At 34.0% G+C, this 21,295-nt stretch overlaps 1 protein-coding gene across 5 annotated transcripts in view; it reads left to right on the top strand.

Moving 5' to 3' along the window:
- LOC126977255 (uncharacterized) overlaps nucleotides 1–21,295 on the top strand; it is a 258,799-nt gene that overhangs the window by 226,371 nt on the left and 11,133 nt on the right. For all 5 annotated transcript variants that reach the window (XM_050825993.1, XM_050825995.1, XM_050825997.1 and 2 more), the window contains 2 exons: nucleotides 714–912; nucleotides 16,352–16,644. In XM_050825993.1, coding sequence (XP_050681950.1) covers nucleotides 714–912; nucleotides 16,352–16,644 — 492 coding nt within the window. The remainder of the gene's footprint in view (nucleotides 1–713; nucleotides 913–16,351; nucleotides 16,645–21,295) is intronic.

Here is a 21,295-nt window from a genome sequence, read left to right as displayed (position 1 = left end):
TTTCAATAGGCTCTTATGAATTAGGGTAGGGTAGGGAGTAAGAATGCTTTTGTTTGGGCTTAGGCCTTTGTCCAGCAGTGGACGTCTTCTGGCTGATGATGATGATGATGACTTTTGTTGTCTTATCAATGATGAGCTTATACCTAAAACTGAATTACATTGATTAAGCCACAACCTGAAGACAAAATTTATCAACGATACGTCACTCGAACGTTGGCTCAGTAGAAGAGCACTGGCACGGTACGCCAGAGGTCAGAGGTTCGAGTCGCATCGTTAATAAATTTTGTTTATAAATTTAATTTGTGTAATTAATCCCAGAAGTGAGGGCTAGCACTTAAAAAAATAACATATTATAATAATTAGTTTTAATTAGGAAACAATGTCGTATTTGTTAAAAGTTCTTAAGATAATTTATTGAAGTAGGCGTTACTTTGCGGAAATCCATAATTATACAAATGATTTGAGTTTGAGTCTCGTGCCAGATTTTGGCGAGACAACACCTCCTGAGGATGTCTCGTGTAGAGGCGAAACACGTGTCGAATTGTTTAAGGACAAATATTGGAGATTAACACTAAATAAGACTCAAATCATTTGTATAAAAGTTCTAAACTTTAGTACCCATGATATATTGTTCACCTGGCGAAAATGAAATTGTGAATTCAGCCGTTAGTGATATCACTTCTCAAGTATTAATAAGTAATATTTATTTCCAGTTATTCGACATGAAGAAATTCCAATCAAACGTGAACCGTGAGCTTCGGCGTGCGTATCCTGACCGGAAACGACTGGAGACCCAGTGCCTGAGCGCCGTGGCCTTCGTCAAATCCGACGCTGATCTTTTGGAGTGTCCCATCTGGGTGCTGGTCATCAACGTCGTTGCTATGGACATGCTCAAGTCTAAACTCCCACCAGGTATGTGGAAATTATTACAAGTCTCATTTGCCCAGTAATTTCACTAGCTACGGCGCCCTTCAGACCGAAACACAATAATGCTTAAACATTACTGCTCCACGGCAGAAAGAAATAGGCGCCGTCGTGGTACCCATAATCTAGCCGGCATCCTGTGCAAAGGAGCCCACAGGAGATATAAAGTATTGGCAGTTATTCCAGTGTATATTTCAGCTGGAATAATGATGACTTTTGTTTTATGTCTGTTTTGATATGAAGAAACCATTCTGGAATGGTAAGTTACTATCACAAAAAATACAAATTTAGCCCGCTCAAAATTTTTAGCAAGATTAAATTGAATTATTTATCACTTATTTTATATATAAATACAATTGCAAATGATATGAGGCGTTTCTGTGAAAGAGAGACGTTATAATATGCACCTTAACTGTAATAATATTAACGACAAATTCACTTGGTGCAGATGATCACCTAAGTCTAGTGTTAATTACTTTGGCGATAGAAAAGAATACCATATCTGCTTAATAGTTTGCCAGTGGACATCCGACGGGAAAGTAATATTAATTGTAAAAGTCGTTTTAGGATTTATTGTATGAGACTCGCTCAATCCTGTAGGTAAATCTGTCGAGGACTATTTTATCTTTAGCACTGCGATCATCAACGTGAAACTTCGCGGATTTGGAAGGTGAATAGTTTCACATGGTTTGACGTTCAATTCACTGTTAATGATTGTTTTGCTCGATTTTACAAAGTGTTAACCTTAATTATGAATGGTATATATCAGGTAAATGCAATGTTTCTTCAGGTTGAAGCACGCACTGTATGCACTTTAATGTTTTAAAAAAAAATACACAAAATATGTCATAATTATTGCTAAATAGAAATATGATAAAATGTTTTAATGATATAATTATATGCCTCTCTATTCGCCATTTTTCCGATCTTGTGCCTGTCTTGTCCAAATATTTGGAATGATTTCATTTCTGCTTCTTCTAAATTAGTATTCGCTTTTTATGATTTTAAAGTATATTCGACTAGTATCCCATTTGCTTTAGCTATTGACTGCAAGCTTGTCAATTCCAGAATAATTACTCATTCAAAGAACAGCTAATCACTTTACTGTCTTGTCCTAATGTTATTTGGAATATTTAGACCGGCCGATATTGCAGCTGCAGAATTCTAAAACAAGACTTGTTTTGTGTTTTGTCACAACAGTGATTGTTGTTGTAATAATGTTCACATTGACACGTGTGCTTTGTTTAAGAATCCGGCTCGTAACGACAACGGAACTAACCTTGATTTATGTTTCGCTTTCTAGACTTTTAATCAATATGGATGTTATTACGTAATGCTTAATTATTCATGGGCTATATATATATATTCTGCAGCTCAGCGTCCTCTGCGGGTCTTTTGGTGTGAAAATAGCCCTGGCCCGTGAGCTTGTAATTTTTTTTGGCCATTTTTACCACATGGCCCAGTGCGAATTGTTCAACTTTACAAACAACCATTAAATTCGCAGTTACTGTCGGTTTGCCTGAAATATTTTGATGTTTGTCAGAATTAGCGAACATATGTATAGGTATAATGATTGGCAAATTCCCTAACATTAGCGCTTACGACGCTTTTTTGCTTATTAAAATCTTTATTGAAATTAGACCTTTATTTTTGCTGATTTACCGTTATTATAACTTCTTTTGACGCTAGTCGACTCAGTTGGGATCCTTTTCTTATATCCTTTTCTCCAAGTTAGTGCCAGAGACTAACTTGGAGAAAAGAATATTTCTAAGCAATCTGGAGTTTTTATATTTAAATATGCTTGATGAGCTTCCAAAATTGGTTTTGTGTCGGGACACTTGGTCCGTGGGGCCCAGATGCGCGGAGAATGTTCAAAATACTATCTTCACGCCTCAATAAGGCTACTGGAAACCCAAGCGCTGGCAGCTATTTCAGTCAATGGATCAGCCTAGCTATCCAACGCGGAAATGCTCCCAGTATTCTTGGTACGCTTCCACGTAATGATAGTTTTAATTTTATGTAGTCATAGCAAATATAAGGTTTTTTTCAATAAATAATTTTAATAATTACGCTTACAAAATTCATTCATACAATTGGCAACTCATAATTTAAAATAGTATGTCGTACTGCATGGGACGAAATTTAATCCTTACACCAATCCATATTATCGTAGATTCATTGTTAAAATTCCGGATGAGAATAATATAAGAATAATTCAGTTAAATGATAAGTTGTTTTTTAAAGAAACAAAAAATATAAAGGTACTAAAATAATAATGAGTGCAAAACTACAAATAAGTTAGTGTAGACTAAAGAGCATTTATTGATATCAAATATATTGCCCCAGTTATAAATGTTGATGTATCCTATTTGACCAAACTGTCACTTGTGTAATCACTCGATTGATCGAGTACGATAAAAATACTCGATTCCCACAGACTACTTTCAATCAGTTTGCCTTTCACTATTATATTTGTGCACTGATCCAGATTTTATTCAGTCGAGATAGATTATTGGGTTCCGCAGTTGATTGAATTAATTTCTTCGTCATAATTTATTATCACTAATTTGGACATCTATCGATGGATTGCAGAAAGTTTGATTATTAAACTATCTAAAACCTCACCTCGTTGTAATGAATAGGCGTACATATATAAAACTTTTTTATTTCGAAGAAAAGCGCTAATGTTATTTTTGATATTGTTATTTTTTATCATTTTTGGAACTATTTGGTATTTTTAAGGCCAATTAGACTAGTAAACGCTTAAATATCTTTGTTTAGCGGTATATTTTTTTTAATTTATGCCCAAGTGCGAAATCATAGCTATCTTGTATATTTTTCTGACGTATGCCTCAACAGCGGCAATTAGAAAATTAGTAGCGCCTACGCTAGCGAACATTTATCCATTATCTCGGAGGGTTCGCGCGCAGTCAAACTTGTAGAGAGGCTTTGACGTATGAAATCTTAATTGACAGAATTTGCCTCTTATTCTTTTAATACTTTGGTTTCGTTTCTAAAAATAAATTTTCGTGAAATTTCTCATTTTCCTGATTTCTACAAATTCCGCGCTCGTCTTGATGGTACAAACGATAAGTCACCAGTGGGAGGCTCTATATACATCTCAGTTCGTTGCAGAAAATATTAAGAATTTATGTGCATATCTTACTTTTTACCAGTAGGAGGTTCCTTTGCACAGAATGCCGGCTAGATTAGATACAACGGCGCCTATTTCTGCCGTGAAGTAGTAATGTGTAAGCATTACTGTGTTTCGGTCTGAAGAGCGTCGTAGCTATTGAAATTACAGGGCAAATGAGACTTAACATATTATGACTCAAAGTGACGACTGCAATTGCAGTGCCGCTCAGAATGTATGGGTTTTTCAAGAATCCTGAGCGGCAGTGAATTGTAAGCTCGTCTCATCATTTACTTACATGAAAAAAGTTACATATTATCTAAAATAGGATCGATCTTGATCCAAGACGAATTTAAAGTTGAAACGCAATTTAAAAGGGCAATTCTTGTATTCTTGTTATAATAATCTTTAACGATGGGGCTGAAATTTTGTACATGGCAATTTTAGGATCATGTTTATTCGTAAGAAGCAGAATCTCAGGCAACCAGTACATTAAAACAACAAACAAAATAATGAATTCCTTAAGTGTTCAGATTTGCTTTATAACAAAAATATTTCAAGTCATTGAGAGTTTAATCATATTATTGAGCAGTTTTTCGTGAAAATTCTATCATAAATAATATAACTATAACAAGCGTCCAGAACTTATATTAACAAAAAGTTTGTTATTCACAGCTGATTTGCACGCGGACCCTCTCTCACCACAAATTTGTCATGGTACTGGTTCAACAAAAAGCTGAAGACCAGGAAATCATTCCATTCAATTTATTTCATTGCCGCGAGCCATTCAATATTTATTAAATTAGAACACACGGCGTGAACGAAGTGCGTGAGTTAAAAATTACGAAATATGACGTCATTAATAATTCATCATTTAAATATCACAATTTTTTTGCGTTTTTCGTTTATTTATTTTTTTGTTCTGTTGTTTACAATAGTTCAGTCTCTGTTTAGAGAGAAAGAAAAAATTGCAAATTGTTCTCATCAATTTGTCATTCTTGGTTTATCTGTTTGAGGAACAATCAGTTATAGGTATAAAATTAATAGGTTATTTTTATGTATTAGGGTATTTGTATGTTAATATAATGTAGAGCATATTTAAAGCAGGTGTCTAGTAGAGCCAGACGGAAAAATATTTGAAAAGGCTTGATCAAAAAATGATACAAAATAGATATTTTTCTTAAACTTATATTTTCTCAAATATTATTTACTTATGAATACTTTTTGATGTCAATTCAAGTACTACCACTGCTTTCAAAACAAATGGGACGCTCAAAGAAAAGGAATGGTGCAAAGAACTTTTCATTGGGCTCTTTTTGAAGATCTGTATTTCTGAATAATATTAGTATTATTTACAAGCTTATCTTAATATATATAAATCCAGTGTCCTGATGTTTGTTTCCAGTGAACCCCTAAACTAATGAACTGATTTTAATGGGGATTAATTACTTCATGGAGTGCAGTTTTGTCCAAATTGAGAGAAACTTTTTTTTTCAATTTGGGACCATAATTATTTTTATTTCCAATATTTGTTTTCCATGGACATCGGTTTGACAGTTCTGCTGTGAAACAATTTCATTTATAACAACAGGGAGCATATTTACGAAATATTTCTTTATGTTATGAAATATCATTGACAAATGTACTATTTTATTTACATTACATTACAAAACAACGCCTGTAGGGTCAGCTAGTATTTATAAAAAGGCTTCTCATTTGTAGAATGATGTATAATGTAGCTTGTCCAAAACGAGACAGTTTACAAAATGAAATACTCGATTGAATTCAAATTGATAAGAAAACTATGTATTTATGTACTGGCTTATGATGTGGATGAGGTTGAAGATGATAAAGCCGGCCTTATTGAAAATCTTATAGTGAACCATGGAAACATTACCAAAAACAATGGCACAACCTTAGTTATAATCATTGAAACTAAAGAACATAATTCAATTCTAAATTAAATACGTTCTCACGCTAAAACGGCAACTATTCTTAAAATCAACCTTGAAGAAGTTTTCGTAACGTTTAAAAATACGGATATCTCAATGATAAATTAAGAAAGGACATTTGCAGTGTCAATGCAATTTCTCGATATAATTATTATGGGACCAGTTATATGACAAGTTTTTATAACAAGGTGATCTAGAGTTGCCGAGTCTACCGATTGACTTTTTCACTCTTCCGGATATTGGTAAATGGTATGTGTTGTACCGGTTATCATAATGGTGCTTATAAATGGATGTTTTAATGATAAAACATCTGATATTGTGAATTTGCTTCGACAGATAAGGAATGGTGCTATTATTATATTGGCCGAGGTCTGCAAATTTTTGAAATTTTAAATGTAATAACCTTTTTTGATGAGAAAATATGAAGAGACCAGCAATAAATTTGTTTGATGGTGAGTCATACTAAAGTGGCTGTGGGCAGGGCACATAGCTCGACGGACAGATGGCCGTTGGGGCAGTAAAGTCCTCGAATGGTGACCACTGTAGACGTAGTATTGGTAGGCCCCCAACAAGACGGACCGACGATCTGGTCGGATTGCTGGAGTAGGTTGGATGAGGGCATCGCAGGACCGATCGTCATGACGATCTTTGGGTGAGGCTTTGTCAAGCAGCCGACGTGAAATGAAACGTTCCGGCTGAAATGATGATGATGACGATGAAGATTTATTGACGATGCGGGACTCGAAACGAAAAAAAGATTTGGTACATATTAAATTTGTATATTTAATCCCACTATATTTTCCACCAACCTTTAGCTCGTCTATCTTAAAGCAAGCCTGCCATATCTATACGCTTTAATATTCAAATTCAAATTGAATATTAAATCACTTATTGAATGTCAAAAACTGTCAACTATTCGAAAAAGTATGCCTCAGACCGAAGAAGAATTGTCGCAAGAATATCAGCAGGCTTCTTTGTAATATCGTACAACAAAAATTTATTATTTAATAGCCTGTGGGGGGTCGCTTGATTCCCCTTCTGTGGTATCATTAAAAAAGCCATCTATGCTATAGTAACCTGTACCACACAAATGTTCTTTAACAATTCTTTTGATTTTTGTAAACTAAATTATGTATTATGTTTTTAATTTAATTATACCTTCGCAAAATTATGTTGATCATTCCCTAAATTCTCGTGCTTTAAAATAATATATTTTGTAAGTTATATAAATATCTTTAAATTTAAGCTCTAGACTAATTTATGTGTTCATATTAAACATATGAAATTCACAGTATCTGCTCTTTCTAAGAACTAAACGAATGTATAAACTGTAAGTTCTTGAGACACACTCGTACTTTGCAAATCTCACAATCTACATCATTACATTTATAAATACGACTCGTAATAAAATCTACAGTTTAATGTAATTCTGTAACAAATTACGAATCTGATTTACTTCTCATGGCACGCAACCACATCAAGCGCACTCTGCAGAAGTCTTACACAACAATGCAATCTTCAATCTTATGATATATTGCACCTCATCTCGCTTAGCTTTCTAACTATACTCAGAGCAGACCTAATAACAATCCACAATATTGGTTTTGAACAAATCATACGAAAACTATGGGAAAGTAACCACTTCGTTAGATTCCCGTGATCCTTTGATTAGATTTCTTCCTTGATTTCATTGCGGTTGGCAGCCTAACCACTGTTTACTGCGTCTGAGGCTAAATAAATTTATTTACTTGTATCTCTTGTTCCGGGTTTAATAGTCGTGACATAAGTACTATTAAAGTCGGAAACTTTTTACACCTTTACGATGTTAGTTCCGTGGCGTGCTGCTTTTGGAAGCTTTATTACTTAAATAGAAACTCTTTTGGATACTTGATGACCTTGTGCGACAGTTTGTTCTATTGTTAACAAACAATCACTTAAGTTCATATATTTCGCGTTAAATTTCGATTTCAAGAAGGTTAGTCGTGACTTATAATGGCAAAACTAGTTCGGTGTACATTTACCTATCACGTTACTGAACTCCGCTCAGCTTTGAGGCAATTTGGCTTGTGGCGGTCACTTTGGCAGACGTGGCGAGAATTATGCAAAATACAGGCACTCGTTGAAGGGAAGCGTGCGCCAATCGAAAGTGATTATGATGATGTAAATCAATTGCTTACAAATCATTCACTCGTAACACAAATAGATCTATGCTCGAATGATTATTACTACACCATATTCAATTATCCATTAAACATAGTTGTCGGATTTGTTATAGACTGAGCAATCAAGGAAAGAAATTATTGCTATCACATTCACTTTTCTGAAAATAAATTTACTAATAATAATGCTTTTGCTGGTATTTCCAATAAACCACGGACAAATACCTCTAGAGGTAAAAAATGATAAAAAAACAACTTCAAAAAATACTTTTGCAAAACAATAGATATAAAATGCACATTTTGCTTTTTGTAAAAAAATAATTGCTTATTTTATATAATCTTTTTTTTAAATGAAAATAAGGTAAGAGTTGAGCTCATGGTAATTGATACGCCCTGTTCATTACAATACAGTGCCGCTTAGGATTCTTGAAAAACCTAAAAATTCTAGCGGCACTACTGATGTTAAGTCTCATTTGCCCAGTAATTTCACTAGCTACGGCGCACTTCAGACCGAAAAACAGTAATGTTTGTACATTACTGCTTCACGGCAGTAATCGGCGCCGTTTTGGTACCCATAATCTAGCAGGCATCCTGTGCTAAGAAGCCTCCCACTGGTAAATTAATTAATCTAATTATAGTTACAATTATTGTTATTTTTGGAATCGGAGTCCTCCCGCCGCAGCCTCACCCTCGCCTGTCGCCTTGTCATGTTGCGCGTGCGACACAAGCACATGTGACCTACAACTTTGTATATATAGTTACAAATCTACCTTGGTTGACACCGACGAAGTCGGCTTTTGTAGTCGGTTAAAAAGAGATATCTTCTGAATAATAATCTATTTGAATACTTTAAAGCAAGACAAAGTCTTCTATAAATGTTTGGTTTTGGGCTGTTTGATGTGTATTATTATTTCGCATCCTTTAAAATAGTCTTCGACATTGAAAAATGTTCTTAAACAGCTTAACATTCAGATCATCAGCTGTACTAATCGGGATTCTAATCCCGTTGCGACATCGTACTCGGTATTTCCACAATATTGTATCTACTCTATGTATATAATATAGGGTTGTCAAAGCTTTATATTCTGTAAATAAAACTTTATGCCAATATAAATAGCACATTTTTATACATATGTAAAGATGTAAAATGAGCATAAAACACTAGATGACCCGACAGACTGTTGTTATGTTCATAATAAATAAACTACTGTTTTTATGAATTTGTCAATAATTTGTTCATAAGATCAAGAATTGTTTCGTAAAATATGCTCCTTGTTGTTATAATTATTTGTCAAATTTTTTCACAGCTGATCCGTCAAACGTCAGTAGATTCTCTCATAGTAAATATGTCTATACAAAACAAATAATGGAAAAAAATAATTAAGGGTCCCAAATCGAAATAAAAACCTGCATTGTGCTTGAACCTCTAAGCTGCATATGTAGCCCTAGTACATGTTGCTAAGATGACACATGATTTCAACCGCTATCGAAGACATTACTATCACCGCTACCATATTTATGTTCTGCTGGTGTGTATGTTGTAATACGACGTGTGCATGACGTTAGAATATATATTTTTAAGGTATTATTTAGGTATATTATTATAGTTGTATAATGCTTCCTATCTCATTTTCTCCCACGTTAAATCTTATAAATTTATGTGTCTGTCTCATTTGTCTCGCTTTTTCGTTTCATCGACTTTCAAATAACAACGATGCTAAAGAAGTTTTCACTTAACTCAACATATAAGCTTATTGGATATAGCACAGAAAACATATTTGTATTTCGTGTTATCGCTTCGTTCTTAAGGACAAACCATTTTTTTAGTAAGTATATACGATATATTTTATTGTTGAATTTGACACCCCTAGCAAGTATATCTTACGTGTTCAGGATTTGTAGTTATCTGGTACGCAATCACTATCTAAGATCTAAGGAATAATGTCTGTGAGTTCCTTCATTGTTTTATCTATCGTTTACAAAGTAATGTTTCATAGAAGGTGTTAATGTGTATAACTTTTCGATTTCGTGATAAGATTATGAAGATAATAAAATAAAAGATAAAAATGGGCTTACAGTTTTGCATTGCAGCTACATTTCTATCAAAAGTATAATTTTATTAATACACTCGTATATCAAAATATTCAAAGAAGTCAACAAATTACTTGAAGATTGCGATTTAATGCGACTAGTGTTATATTCGCTGCCTCACAGATTTTCTCTTATTGCAGAAGTTACGACTCTCTTCTATATATCGGCCTTAGGCGACATCTATCGGTTGAGTATGTCAAATATTAGTTGACATTTATAATATAGTTAAAAAACTATAAATAATGCTTTGTTGGCTTATAACATTCAAATATCCTATAAACAAAATATAGAGTTCTATATAGTGTTGGTAATGTTCGCTCGCTAGATCGTTTTTTTCAAGTAAATGCGGATTGGGTACTACTGTTTTTGTAAGTACTATTATAATCTAATATATAATTCTCGTGTCATGGTGTTAAACATTGAACTCCTCCGAAACGGCTTGACCGATTCTCATGAAAAATGAGTGCATATTGGGTAGGTCTGAGAATCGGAAAACATCTATTTTTCAGCCCCCTAAATGTTAAGGTCGGTCCACACGATTTTATTGTAATTTTTTTTGACATTTTTTTTTAATTTGTGTGATTATGTCAGCATTAAAAAATACATACAACTTCAAATTTTCACCCATCTACGATCAACAGTTACTTTTGTATCGCGATTTTAATATCGGCAATACAACGTTTGCTGGGTCAGCTAGTTATATATAAAAAGGAACGATCTATTTTTTAAAGTTTTAGACCAAATCAACCATATACTTATGCGCGTCGCTTCCTTTCTTTTAACATAGTGAAAATGAAGACGTGTCATGTCTGTACAATAAATAAGAAAAAAAACTCCATAAACTGGATTTACTTATGTAATTGGGGCCATTATAGTAGCTATTACTTTTTTTGTCTATGTTTTTCAGTTCACAAACTGTTAACCTAATTTCAATGTGGCTATTACTGATGAATGAATCGTAGTATTTATTGTATGTTTATTTTTGATTGGTTTACAAATAAAAAATTTATATAAACCAGTGGACAAATCACTGGAACGTAATAAATGGTCTGTCAAGAAATAACATAAAATAAAAAACATCTCTTACCTGAGACAGAAATATAAAACGGCTAAGCCGATTAGATGCAGTTTTGTGTGTGTGTTTGAATGGGCTCTTCAATGGCTTAAATTTATAATTGGACCCGACAGGGCCTATGATCGACTTTTAATAGTTATTTATTGTCTCAAGTTGTGATTTTGTACCCAGCACGGTAGTTAACGGCCGTTCCCAATATACTATCTACAGATAGAGATAAATTACTACCTTCTACTGTCAGTAATTAGCTGTCAATAATCTGTATCTGTCCCAATGTACCCGATAAGTCTTATCGCCTTATACTGGGACGCGTGAATTGCAATTTCCATACAAACTTCTATCGCTGGTAAGCTATACCTCCTCCCATTGACAGAGAGCGTGTACGGATAAGGTGCGTCACCGTCGATAAATTTATTGGGACAGAAAAGTCAACGATAGTTACGACTATTATCTCAAGTAAGAGATAGACTGAATATTGGGAACGGCCATAAGTGAATACTGTAGACTTCTACATTAACTCGTGAAATTTAACAATTGTGAAAACCTCGCTAAAATATTATACATAATATATACTATTTTGATGACAATAAGTTGAACTAAATTAAACTAACTTGTAAATACTTTAAAATCGAGAAAAAAAAGAGAGACAGACAGACAAGGTTACTTTCGTCATTTACAACATAAGTATACTTAAATAGTAGCTCTAGCAAAAAGGAAAAGATTTTTATATTTCAAAATTTTACGAAACACACTGAAATATGCTCTATATTCTAGCAATCAGAGCCTCAAAACAGTTGCGAAAATCAGTAGCTACGAGTGTTAAAGATTGCACAGTTTTCGAATTGCAAAGATGTTACAGTAAAATCTATGTGTTGTGTGTGTCTATCTGTTGTGTGTACCCGTCAATTATCCTCCATTGAAGATGCCACTTGTAATTCTAATGTAAATATTCTTTTAAAGTATACTTTTGTTGAAGTGTACAAATTATGTTGATTTAAGGACTTCTTATTATTAATATAACTTTAACGATTACAAACAAAATCTTAACTCTTTTTACTAAATAAATAAAATACTTATTCATTAAAAAAGCGCGTACACCTTCCTTTAAGGCCGGCAACGCTCCTGTGATTTCTCTGGTGTTGCAAGAGAATGTGGGCGGCGGTGATCACTTAACACCAGGTGACCCGTACGCTCTTTTGTCCTCCTATTCCATAATAAATACATATAACATCTATAAACTTTAAATTTCTTATACCGTATCTACTTAATAAAAGTTATTTTATTCTACGTGGCTAAGTTGTTTCTCTTATATTCCCGAACCGATACAATTTAGAGACCTTCAAGCTATGAACACACTCCTACCGCGTATCTGATAATCTCTGGCATTGCAGATGTCTATGAGCAACTTGTTTTCACTCTCGATCAGATGGGCCATTTCCCCTCTAAATATTAAAAAAAAACTGTGTGTGTGAAATTATGTATGCACGCAAGATGTGTACTTCTTTGGCCTAACGAAGCAAAAATCATTAAAATAATTTATTCGTTTGATTTACCGTGCTATTCTACGTTTTTAGAAAGAACAATTTTATAAAAATCTTGCAAAGATGGCTTTGACAATTAATTATTAAATAATGAATACGGCTGTGTGGGCTTGAACCCTTTGCCTGTCCAAATAATGGACGAAGAAACCAAAAAAAACAAACGTCGCAAACGTCAGAAAATTTTAGGAACCAACTTCATTCTGTTTTGTCCAACTTTTGTGTTACAGTGATGCGCGCGCATCGTAAAAATTTCACTCTCATCCTTTTTCATAACGCGCCTAAAGAATTACTTTTCATGATTAAATTCAATCCAATATTCAGAGTCGCAATTTAAACATCAAAAATACTTCAACTGAATTCATGCTTCCACGTTCTACATTCCACGCAATAAACAATGCCAAATTAACCAAATTGCCAGTCACTAAGTAATCATAAACGGAGATGCAATGCATTTCAAACAAACTTTCGACCTTTACGGCACATACTAATAACTGCTGTGCTTAGAATCGTGCACAGATTGCCATTCGTAACAAACATCACGATATCTAGTGTTGCTCAAGCACTGCATTATCATTTCTGAATTATTATAGACTTCAATTTATGTAAGCGTGTGCTCATTTCCTATAAACAGAGGTGTAACATGGAGACCCACTGTCCCTGAAGTTGTTCACAGCGTTGAAGAAGTTGAAAAAGCTCGAAAGTATCTTCAGAAAATTAGACTGGGAAGATTTTGGATCAAACATCAACTGCCAAAATCAATACCTTATGGGTCCCACAACGGCGCCTATTTCTGCCGTGACGCAGTAATGTGTAAGCATTACTGTGTTTCGGTCTGAAGGGTGCCGTAGCTAGTGAAATTACTGGGCAAATGAGACTTAACATCTTATGTCTCAAGATGACGAGCGCGGTTGCAGTGCTGCTCAGAACTTTTGGGGTTTTTCAAGACTTCTGAGCGGCACTGCATTGTAATGGGCAGGGCGTATCAATTACCATCAGCTGAACGTCCTGCTCGTCTCGTCCCTTATTTTCATTAAAAAAAAACTAACAATTTGTAGATGATATAATATTGCTCGAAGAAGATCCTGCAAAACTTCAGATAATGATAGAAGCCCTTGCAGACAAAGGTAAAGAGGTTACACTCAAAATGAATCATAGCAAAACCAAAATGATGTCTAGTTCTATAGAAATGGATATAGTATTGGATGGAAATAGACTGGATAGAGAATTAATTATAAAAATGAAAATCACAAAAAAATAATGAAAATCACTACAGGCTGCAAGGCAAGCAAGAAAATACAATAATTAACTAATGTTTCTCGTCCAAATTTTGCCACCAACGTTAAGGATGCATTTCAAATAGTTTCAAAAAGCATGTGAGGTGCCTTTGTTATAGCCGTTGAAAATATTAAAATATAATTTATACGATGAACGAAATGAGAATTTTATATTACACTCAGTAATAGACTATGTCTAATTTGGGCAATATTAATTGTGTGGAAGTTTAGGTAGGTCAGTGGTGAAAGTGCAATGTGAATGTTATTAAATTTTATACTCCATTTATCTATAAAACAAAATAATTAAAAAAAATACTACATTAATACTCCAACATATTTAAATTTGCATACTGTTTTTCTCAAAAATTTGCGTATTTTCGCCCATCTTTGTAATTGATTTTATTTCAATGCGTTTCCGGCCACTTCTCATTAGATCTCAAGCTTTTCCAAAGTGGTGGTAAATATTGGTGTAGAGATTTATTTGATTCGTTGCTATATTATATATATATACTAGCCGTTGCCGCCCACTTCGCTGGGCGAATTTTAAAAGGAAATAAATTATACAATAAAAAAAATAAGTAGCCATAAACAATCTAGGATAAATTTCGCATCGAATGGTGGTAGTTTCATGTCGTTACGATCAGTGGTTAGGCGTGAAAGAGCCTCAAACAAAGACCATTTTCATTATACATATATATGCATATATATATATATATATATATGCATAATTTAATAACTAGTAGATAATATTATGTAATGATGTGATATATAATAGGACTAGTTTAATTTTGTTGTGAGTGCTTATAATACAGAATAAAGTACATTGCATGAGAAAAACCGCACTAAAGACTAACAATAATATAACAGCAACAACATATTTATTAATAATTGAATACATAATTGAAATAAATTTGAAAAATACAATTAAATTACAATAATATCCTGGTCCATATCATCTCATTCTCATCAAACAGCCATAACAATACCATTAAACCAATTAAAATGCAACTACAAACTTATCTACACATTAGTACTTATTAAATTAATCATTAAATATACATTTTATGATATAAGATAAGTTCTAGATGATTCAAGTGACACAATCTCATATTCACGCTGCAGAAATATATAGTTTATGTTGGTGTGAAATAATGGAAAATGCATAAGCAAATGCATCGGGTATGAGCCATGAACTATAAACATGCCTCTCACTTCACACTTATGTCTATAAACCAATGAGATCCATTCAAGTTTGTTCAATTAAAATATATTATACTAGCTGACCCGACAGTCGTTCATAATAAAAAAACTCTTGCGGTTGGAATTTTGGAAAATCCGTTCTTAGCCGACCTCTACTCTGTGAAAAGTATATTACTACCAAATTTCAAGTCTTTACGCTCTAATGATTCCAGAGATATGATGAGTGACTATACGTGGAAATCTCTTATATATATAGATATTGTACATGAAACTTTGTTTTACATTTGTGACGACCTATATAGCCGAGTGGTTAGCGACCCTACATACTAAGCTAGAGGTCCCGGGTTCGAATCCCGGTAGGTGAAAACATTTATATGATGAATACATATGTTTCTTTCCGAGTCATGGATGTTTATATGTATTTGTATGTTTAAGTAAGTATATTGTATTAAATATATCGTTGTCTTGTACCCATAGTACAGGCTATGTCTAATTTGAGGCAAGATAATTTGTGTAAAAGTGTGTCAATTTTATTATTAGTGGTTAACGATTTTCATGCCATGACGAGATTAAATCATAAACTTACTTAATGTAATAGACGAACCCTGTGTGAAAGTGAGATAACTATCCCTACATAAAAACCTAGATATAAGAAAGAGACGGAATAGATTTAGACCATGAAACCGCTTTAAAAACAATTTAGTGTCCAAAACTCTCCTGTCAAATTGGAACGCGTTTTAAATTAACTGTTTTTATCATTATTGTTCCGTGTTTGAACAGATATTAATTAAAAATAATGGTGTCGTGTTCTGTATTAGTGTTCGCTATTTAGCTATTTAACGTTAATAATTGCTTTAACCGGTTCTTACTGTGGAATTCAGGGGCTTCCGACTACAGGCAACTCACGCTTAATAGGAGAGCCCCAACACTGATATTGTATTTTGTTGTTATAAAAATATTATTATTATTGTCCAAAATTGTAACAAAAGTATTTTTCAACAGTTCAAAGACCGATGGACATCAAGAATCGGCCGCGCATTCCAATCCCAGACGAAGATCCGTACAGCATCGCCAGCTCCAACGCTAACGGGTCAGGCTCCAGCGGCAGCTCGGGAGGCTACGGTCATAACGGCCAGAATGGACAAAACGGCCACAACGGTCATAATGGCCACAACGGCCACGGAGTGGTAGCAGCGACCAGAGAACAGCTGATGATGCAGATGGGACAGAGACGGGATAAGCCACCATTGCTGCCACCTCGGGAAAACGGATACGGACCAGCTGATATTCCTAAAGTAAGTCTGTGTTTTAATCAGAACTACCTTATTCCCTGACATGTTTGTTTCGTGCTCCTGGGAAGTCTTAAAAATACCCATGTCTTTTAATTTACCCCCTGGCAAAGTATTTGCAAAAGATTATGAAAATCGATGTTTTTTTTTTATGAAAATAAGGGACAAGACGAGCAGGACGTTCAGCTGATGGTAATTAATACGCCCTGCCCATTACAATGCAGTGCTGCTCAGGATTCTTGAAAACCGCATAAATTCTGAGCGGCACTACAGTAGCGCTCTTCACCTTAATGCGCAGTAATTCTACTAGCTACGACCTTCAGACCGAAACACAATAATTCTTAAACATTACTGCTTCTCGGCAGAAATAGGCGCCGTTGTTGTACCATGGTAAAGCTTTTATATAATCAGGATAATCATTTTTTAATGCAACAAAAGTAACTTTAAATTAGATTTCCGCATTTAATAGCCCAATTTGTGTGATTAGTATAATTTGGTCTAAAATTTAAAAGGAGCTAAGGTGATTCAAGGTAATGATTTCCTAATTCCAAACATTTAATTCAATTATAGAAATAAATTTGATAATTGCATCAATCGAACTCAATCGAATGACTTAAATCTTACACATAATAGCTTAGTCATTAGATTAGCTACTTATTAAAATAAATTGTCTGACCGCCCTTCGACTTAAATTAAACTTTTGTAATGTGATTAACTGAGGTCGGATAGAATTCGTTTAATATAATTTTAATTACATAGTTTGAGGTTATATTAATCCATAAAAACCTATAACACTTGATTAAAATAGACCCCCTTCCTTTCTTTTCCTTTCGACAGTGAACTGATGGAAATGAAAATGTAATTTCTTTAGTATTTCCGGTGTGACTTGAATAGAGATAAATATGAGATAAAATAAAATTCCCGTGTACCCGCATTTTTAAAAATACCAAAGCTACTATAATGCACTTAGATAATTTATACGTCTAGATAGTCTCTTGCTGCTAAATAAAAATAGGCCACGAATATAAGTTTAGTGTGCGTGACGTGAGCTACGTCTTACACTAGCGATTTGTATGACACTTTGTGTTAGTGTACGTGAATTGCTCAATATAGAGGTTAGTTCTAAAGTATTCGACGTTTTCACAGCTGTCATAGTCTATGTAGACATATAGATGATCTAAGATAATGCATTTAGGCTATGGTAGACTTAACATCAGTGATCACAATAATATGTATGTTTTTAGACATTTATCATTGCGCAACTTTAACATTGTAATTATTTTGACGGGTACTCACCATATATACTTTATTAAGTTTGATGCCGATATTTCGATCTAATTACATGTATCGTGGTCGCGGCGGTACTGCGGAGGCGGCGAGAATAATATTGAGTGTTTCAAATACTTCTTTGGTCATTTATAAGACAAAATACTTGAATGAAAATTGCAAAGGATCTGTTCCAAATAACTATGCTCGATGACTATTGAGATTAACTCATAACTGGATTAAAAACCAATTACAATTATATTTAAATACAAGTAGGTAGTTTTTGTGTACATAACTGATTAAGAAATATAAAATATTATGAATGATTTAGTCCTAAAACAATTTAAAAAGCACATGTAAAACAAATATATTGATAGTTCCATGTTTCGTATAGCAGTCGCGTTAACATATTATTTAACAATATTATTATTATTATTATTATTATTATTATTAACAACTCTATGGTAAATAAATAGAGATCATAAAAAAATAACAAACAAAAAGAGTGGAGACTCCAATCACAAGCATTATTACACTTACATGGAGACTTCCTATCTCTCAATGGTAAGATACCTAATTAAATCGTTGGCGATAAATAATAAATATTATACATGGTCAATATATTATTACCACAAAGCGTATCTTAAAATATCTCAAGTTCGACAGTTATATAAAAAAGTATGAAGTATAAAATGTCATATTTATTGCGAGGTTGTAATTAAAAGTGAAAACCAACGTCAACAACTCGAGTTTTATTAAAACTGATTCAAACTATGTTTCTTGAATATTGCCTATGATGAAAACTTCATTTGAAGGTTTGATCATCACCCGCAACATACCATAGTATTTCTATATCCTCGCGGTGATCAAATACCATCAGATGACCCGCATGCTTTTTTCCATAAAAAAAAGGCACCATCGACTTTCGTGAACAATGAAATACTTGAACTGAATTTAAAAAAAAGTGTGTGTATGCTTATGTATGCTCGCAAGAAGTTAATCTTCTTTGACGTAACAAAACAAATCCTTAAAATTATTTATTAGTAGTGCTATTCGTAAAATCAATTATTGAATATTAACGAATACGCCTGTATTGGCTTGAACCCTTTTCCTGTCCTAATAATGGACGAAGAAACCAAAAAAAAAAAAAATAATGCTGGAAACGTCAGAAAATTTCTGAAAACTTTTATTTTTAGATGTCATTGTGCGCGCACAACGTAACAGTCAAAGAAGTTTATCTTCAATAAAATCACAAAGGCACAAACGTCATAATGTTTTGCGTTTATGTCAATGTAATTTTGCAGTTATAAACCTTTTTAAATATGATTTAAATATTATTGTATTTATTGTATTTTGGTTTGGTCTTGTCAACAATGCTCTAAATAAATAAAACAAAAAATCAATGTAATTCGTCAGAAATGTGTCAAATGTCAATAATTGTTGATTGTCAATGTTTAAATGACATATTTTAATAACTAACTTCAACCTGTTACTTGTGTTACAGTGATGCGCGCGCTTCTTAAAATTTCACTCTCATCATTTTTTCATAACGCGCCTAAAGATGCATAACTTCAAAAGAAATCCATAATCTAATGTCTTCTCATAAATTCGTCAACCCGAAATAATTTCAAGTAAACTCATTTGTACGCCTCTAATTCAAATTATTGAATTTATTGCGTCCATTACCTTATCACTCCATGTCATCCTCTAAGCCGAATTATTATCATAAAATTCAAATGAACGGACCCAGATCGTGAGCGCCTAATGGGAACAAAATCTGCACCTAAAAATAAATTTCCAAACGTTCCTAAATGCGAACCGCGATAAGCAAATCCGATTTACTCCAAGTGATTTCAAAACACTCTCTGAATAATGGACTCTGTCGAATCAATCAATGCTTAAGAAAAAATTTATCATATATCAATTTAGCTTAATTTTGACATAATACTTTACATTATCATAAAGATAAGAATGTGTTTAGCGATCTAAGCAGTTAAGCTGCACTTAAAATTCATTTGAACTATATGTACTAACGGTATTTAGAAGATTAGCTATAAATAATCAGACCACATCAGAGCTCCATTATAATACCCAATCACACCTTTTATCAGAATAATGTGTCCTTAAACTTCTATAATAGGAAAGTATGAGAGTGATAAGAAAGAAGAGTGAATGCAAGAAACATGGTGAATGGAGCTTTGCACTCCTTTATGGGCAGGCAGAAGGTGTCTAATAAGGCTCGTTTGGCTGTACATAAGGGGGCGTTGGTTCCAACACTCATGTACGGAAGTGAAAGTTGGGTATGGCAGAAGAAACATGAAAGCAGAATAAATGCAGTTGAGATGAAAGCGTTAAGAAGTATGGTAAGAGTTAAACTAAGTGACAGGATAAGTGTGGTCTGAAAGAAGATGTTGTGACAAAAATTGAGAAAGGTATGCTGAGATGGTTTGGACATGTCGAGAGAATGAATGAAGAACGATTGACGAAGAAAGTGTATAAGGCCAGTGTGAATGAAAGTGTTGGAAGGGGTAGACCTAGGCGGACGTTTCAAGATCAAGTCAGGAAGTCTTGAAAAAAGGCCAGGCCAAGAGTACCCTAAACCGGAGAGCATGTATAAAAGGAATAATGAAAGTGGACGAAGCGAAACAAGTATGTAAGGATTGTAGCAAGTGGAAAGAAGTGGTCTCTGCCTACCCCTACGGGAAAGAGGCGTGATTTTATGTATGTGTGTATGTTAAACTTCTATAGCATGCCAGTTCTGCAGTCTTTTGGAGGACAAAGCTAAATTAGTTTCATTGAATCTAGAGTTTAGAGACAGAACGAGACAGGACTTAATTAAGCCGGCGCATATTTTTCTCACTATAAGGTGCTTGGGTTACTCCTCTCAGCTCTTGCCTTGGCTCGACCATTTGACTGCAGGCAACTCAGCTACTCAAATTATTACGAATCCAGTTCCAGGCGTTTCATAGATACGTGCCTTCTTTGTGGATCTTCTACCGCATTTATAAGGGAGAGTATTCCGAGGAGTTGTTTAACCTGAATTCCACCATCACACCACAAACTTTATCATAATCCTCACCATCTGAAAGAATCTTAATCAGTTCATCTTAACAGTACGGTTGTTAAGAAACTTTCTTTCAGATTCTGCCAATCGGAATGAACCTTTGTACGCGGTTTTTCTTGAATGACAAGTGTACCTGGCCTCTTCAGTGATTCCTCCAGTTCTGCAGAAGAGTGGGTGGCGATGATAACTTAGCATCAGAAGACCTATTCCTCGTTTGTCTTCCAATTCCACAAAAAGTCCACTATTATTCTCACCACATGAATGGTTTCAATGTACATGACCATTCTTCCATCTATGGTCTGCAGTGCTGGTAGGTCGACATGACAC

This window comes from Leptidea sinapis, chromosome 44, assembly GCF_905404315.1.
Source record: "Leptidea sinapis chromosome 44, ilLepSina1.1, whole genome shotgun sequence".
NCBI classification, from domain to species: domain Eukaryota; kingdom Metazoa; phylum Arthropoda; class Insecta; order Lepidoptera; family Pieridae; genus Leptidea; species Leptidea sinapis.
This window is presented reverse-complemented; position numbering and strand designations above follow the sequence as displayed.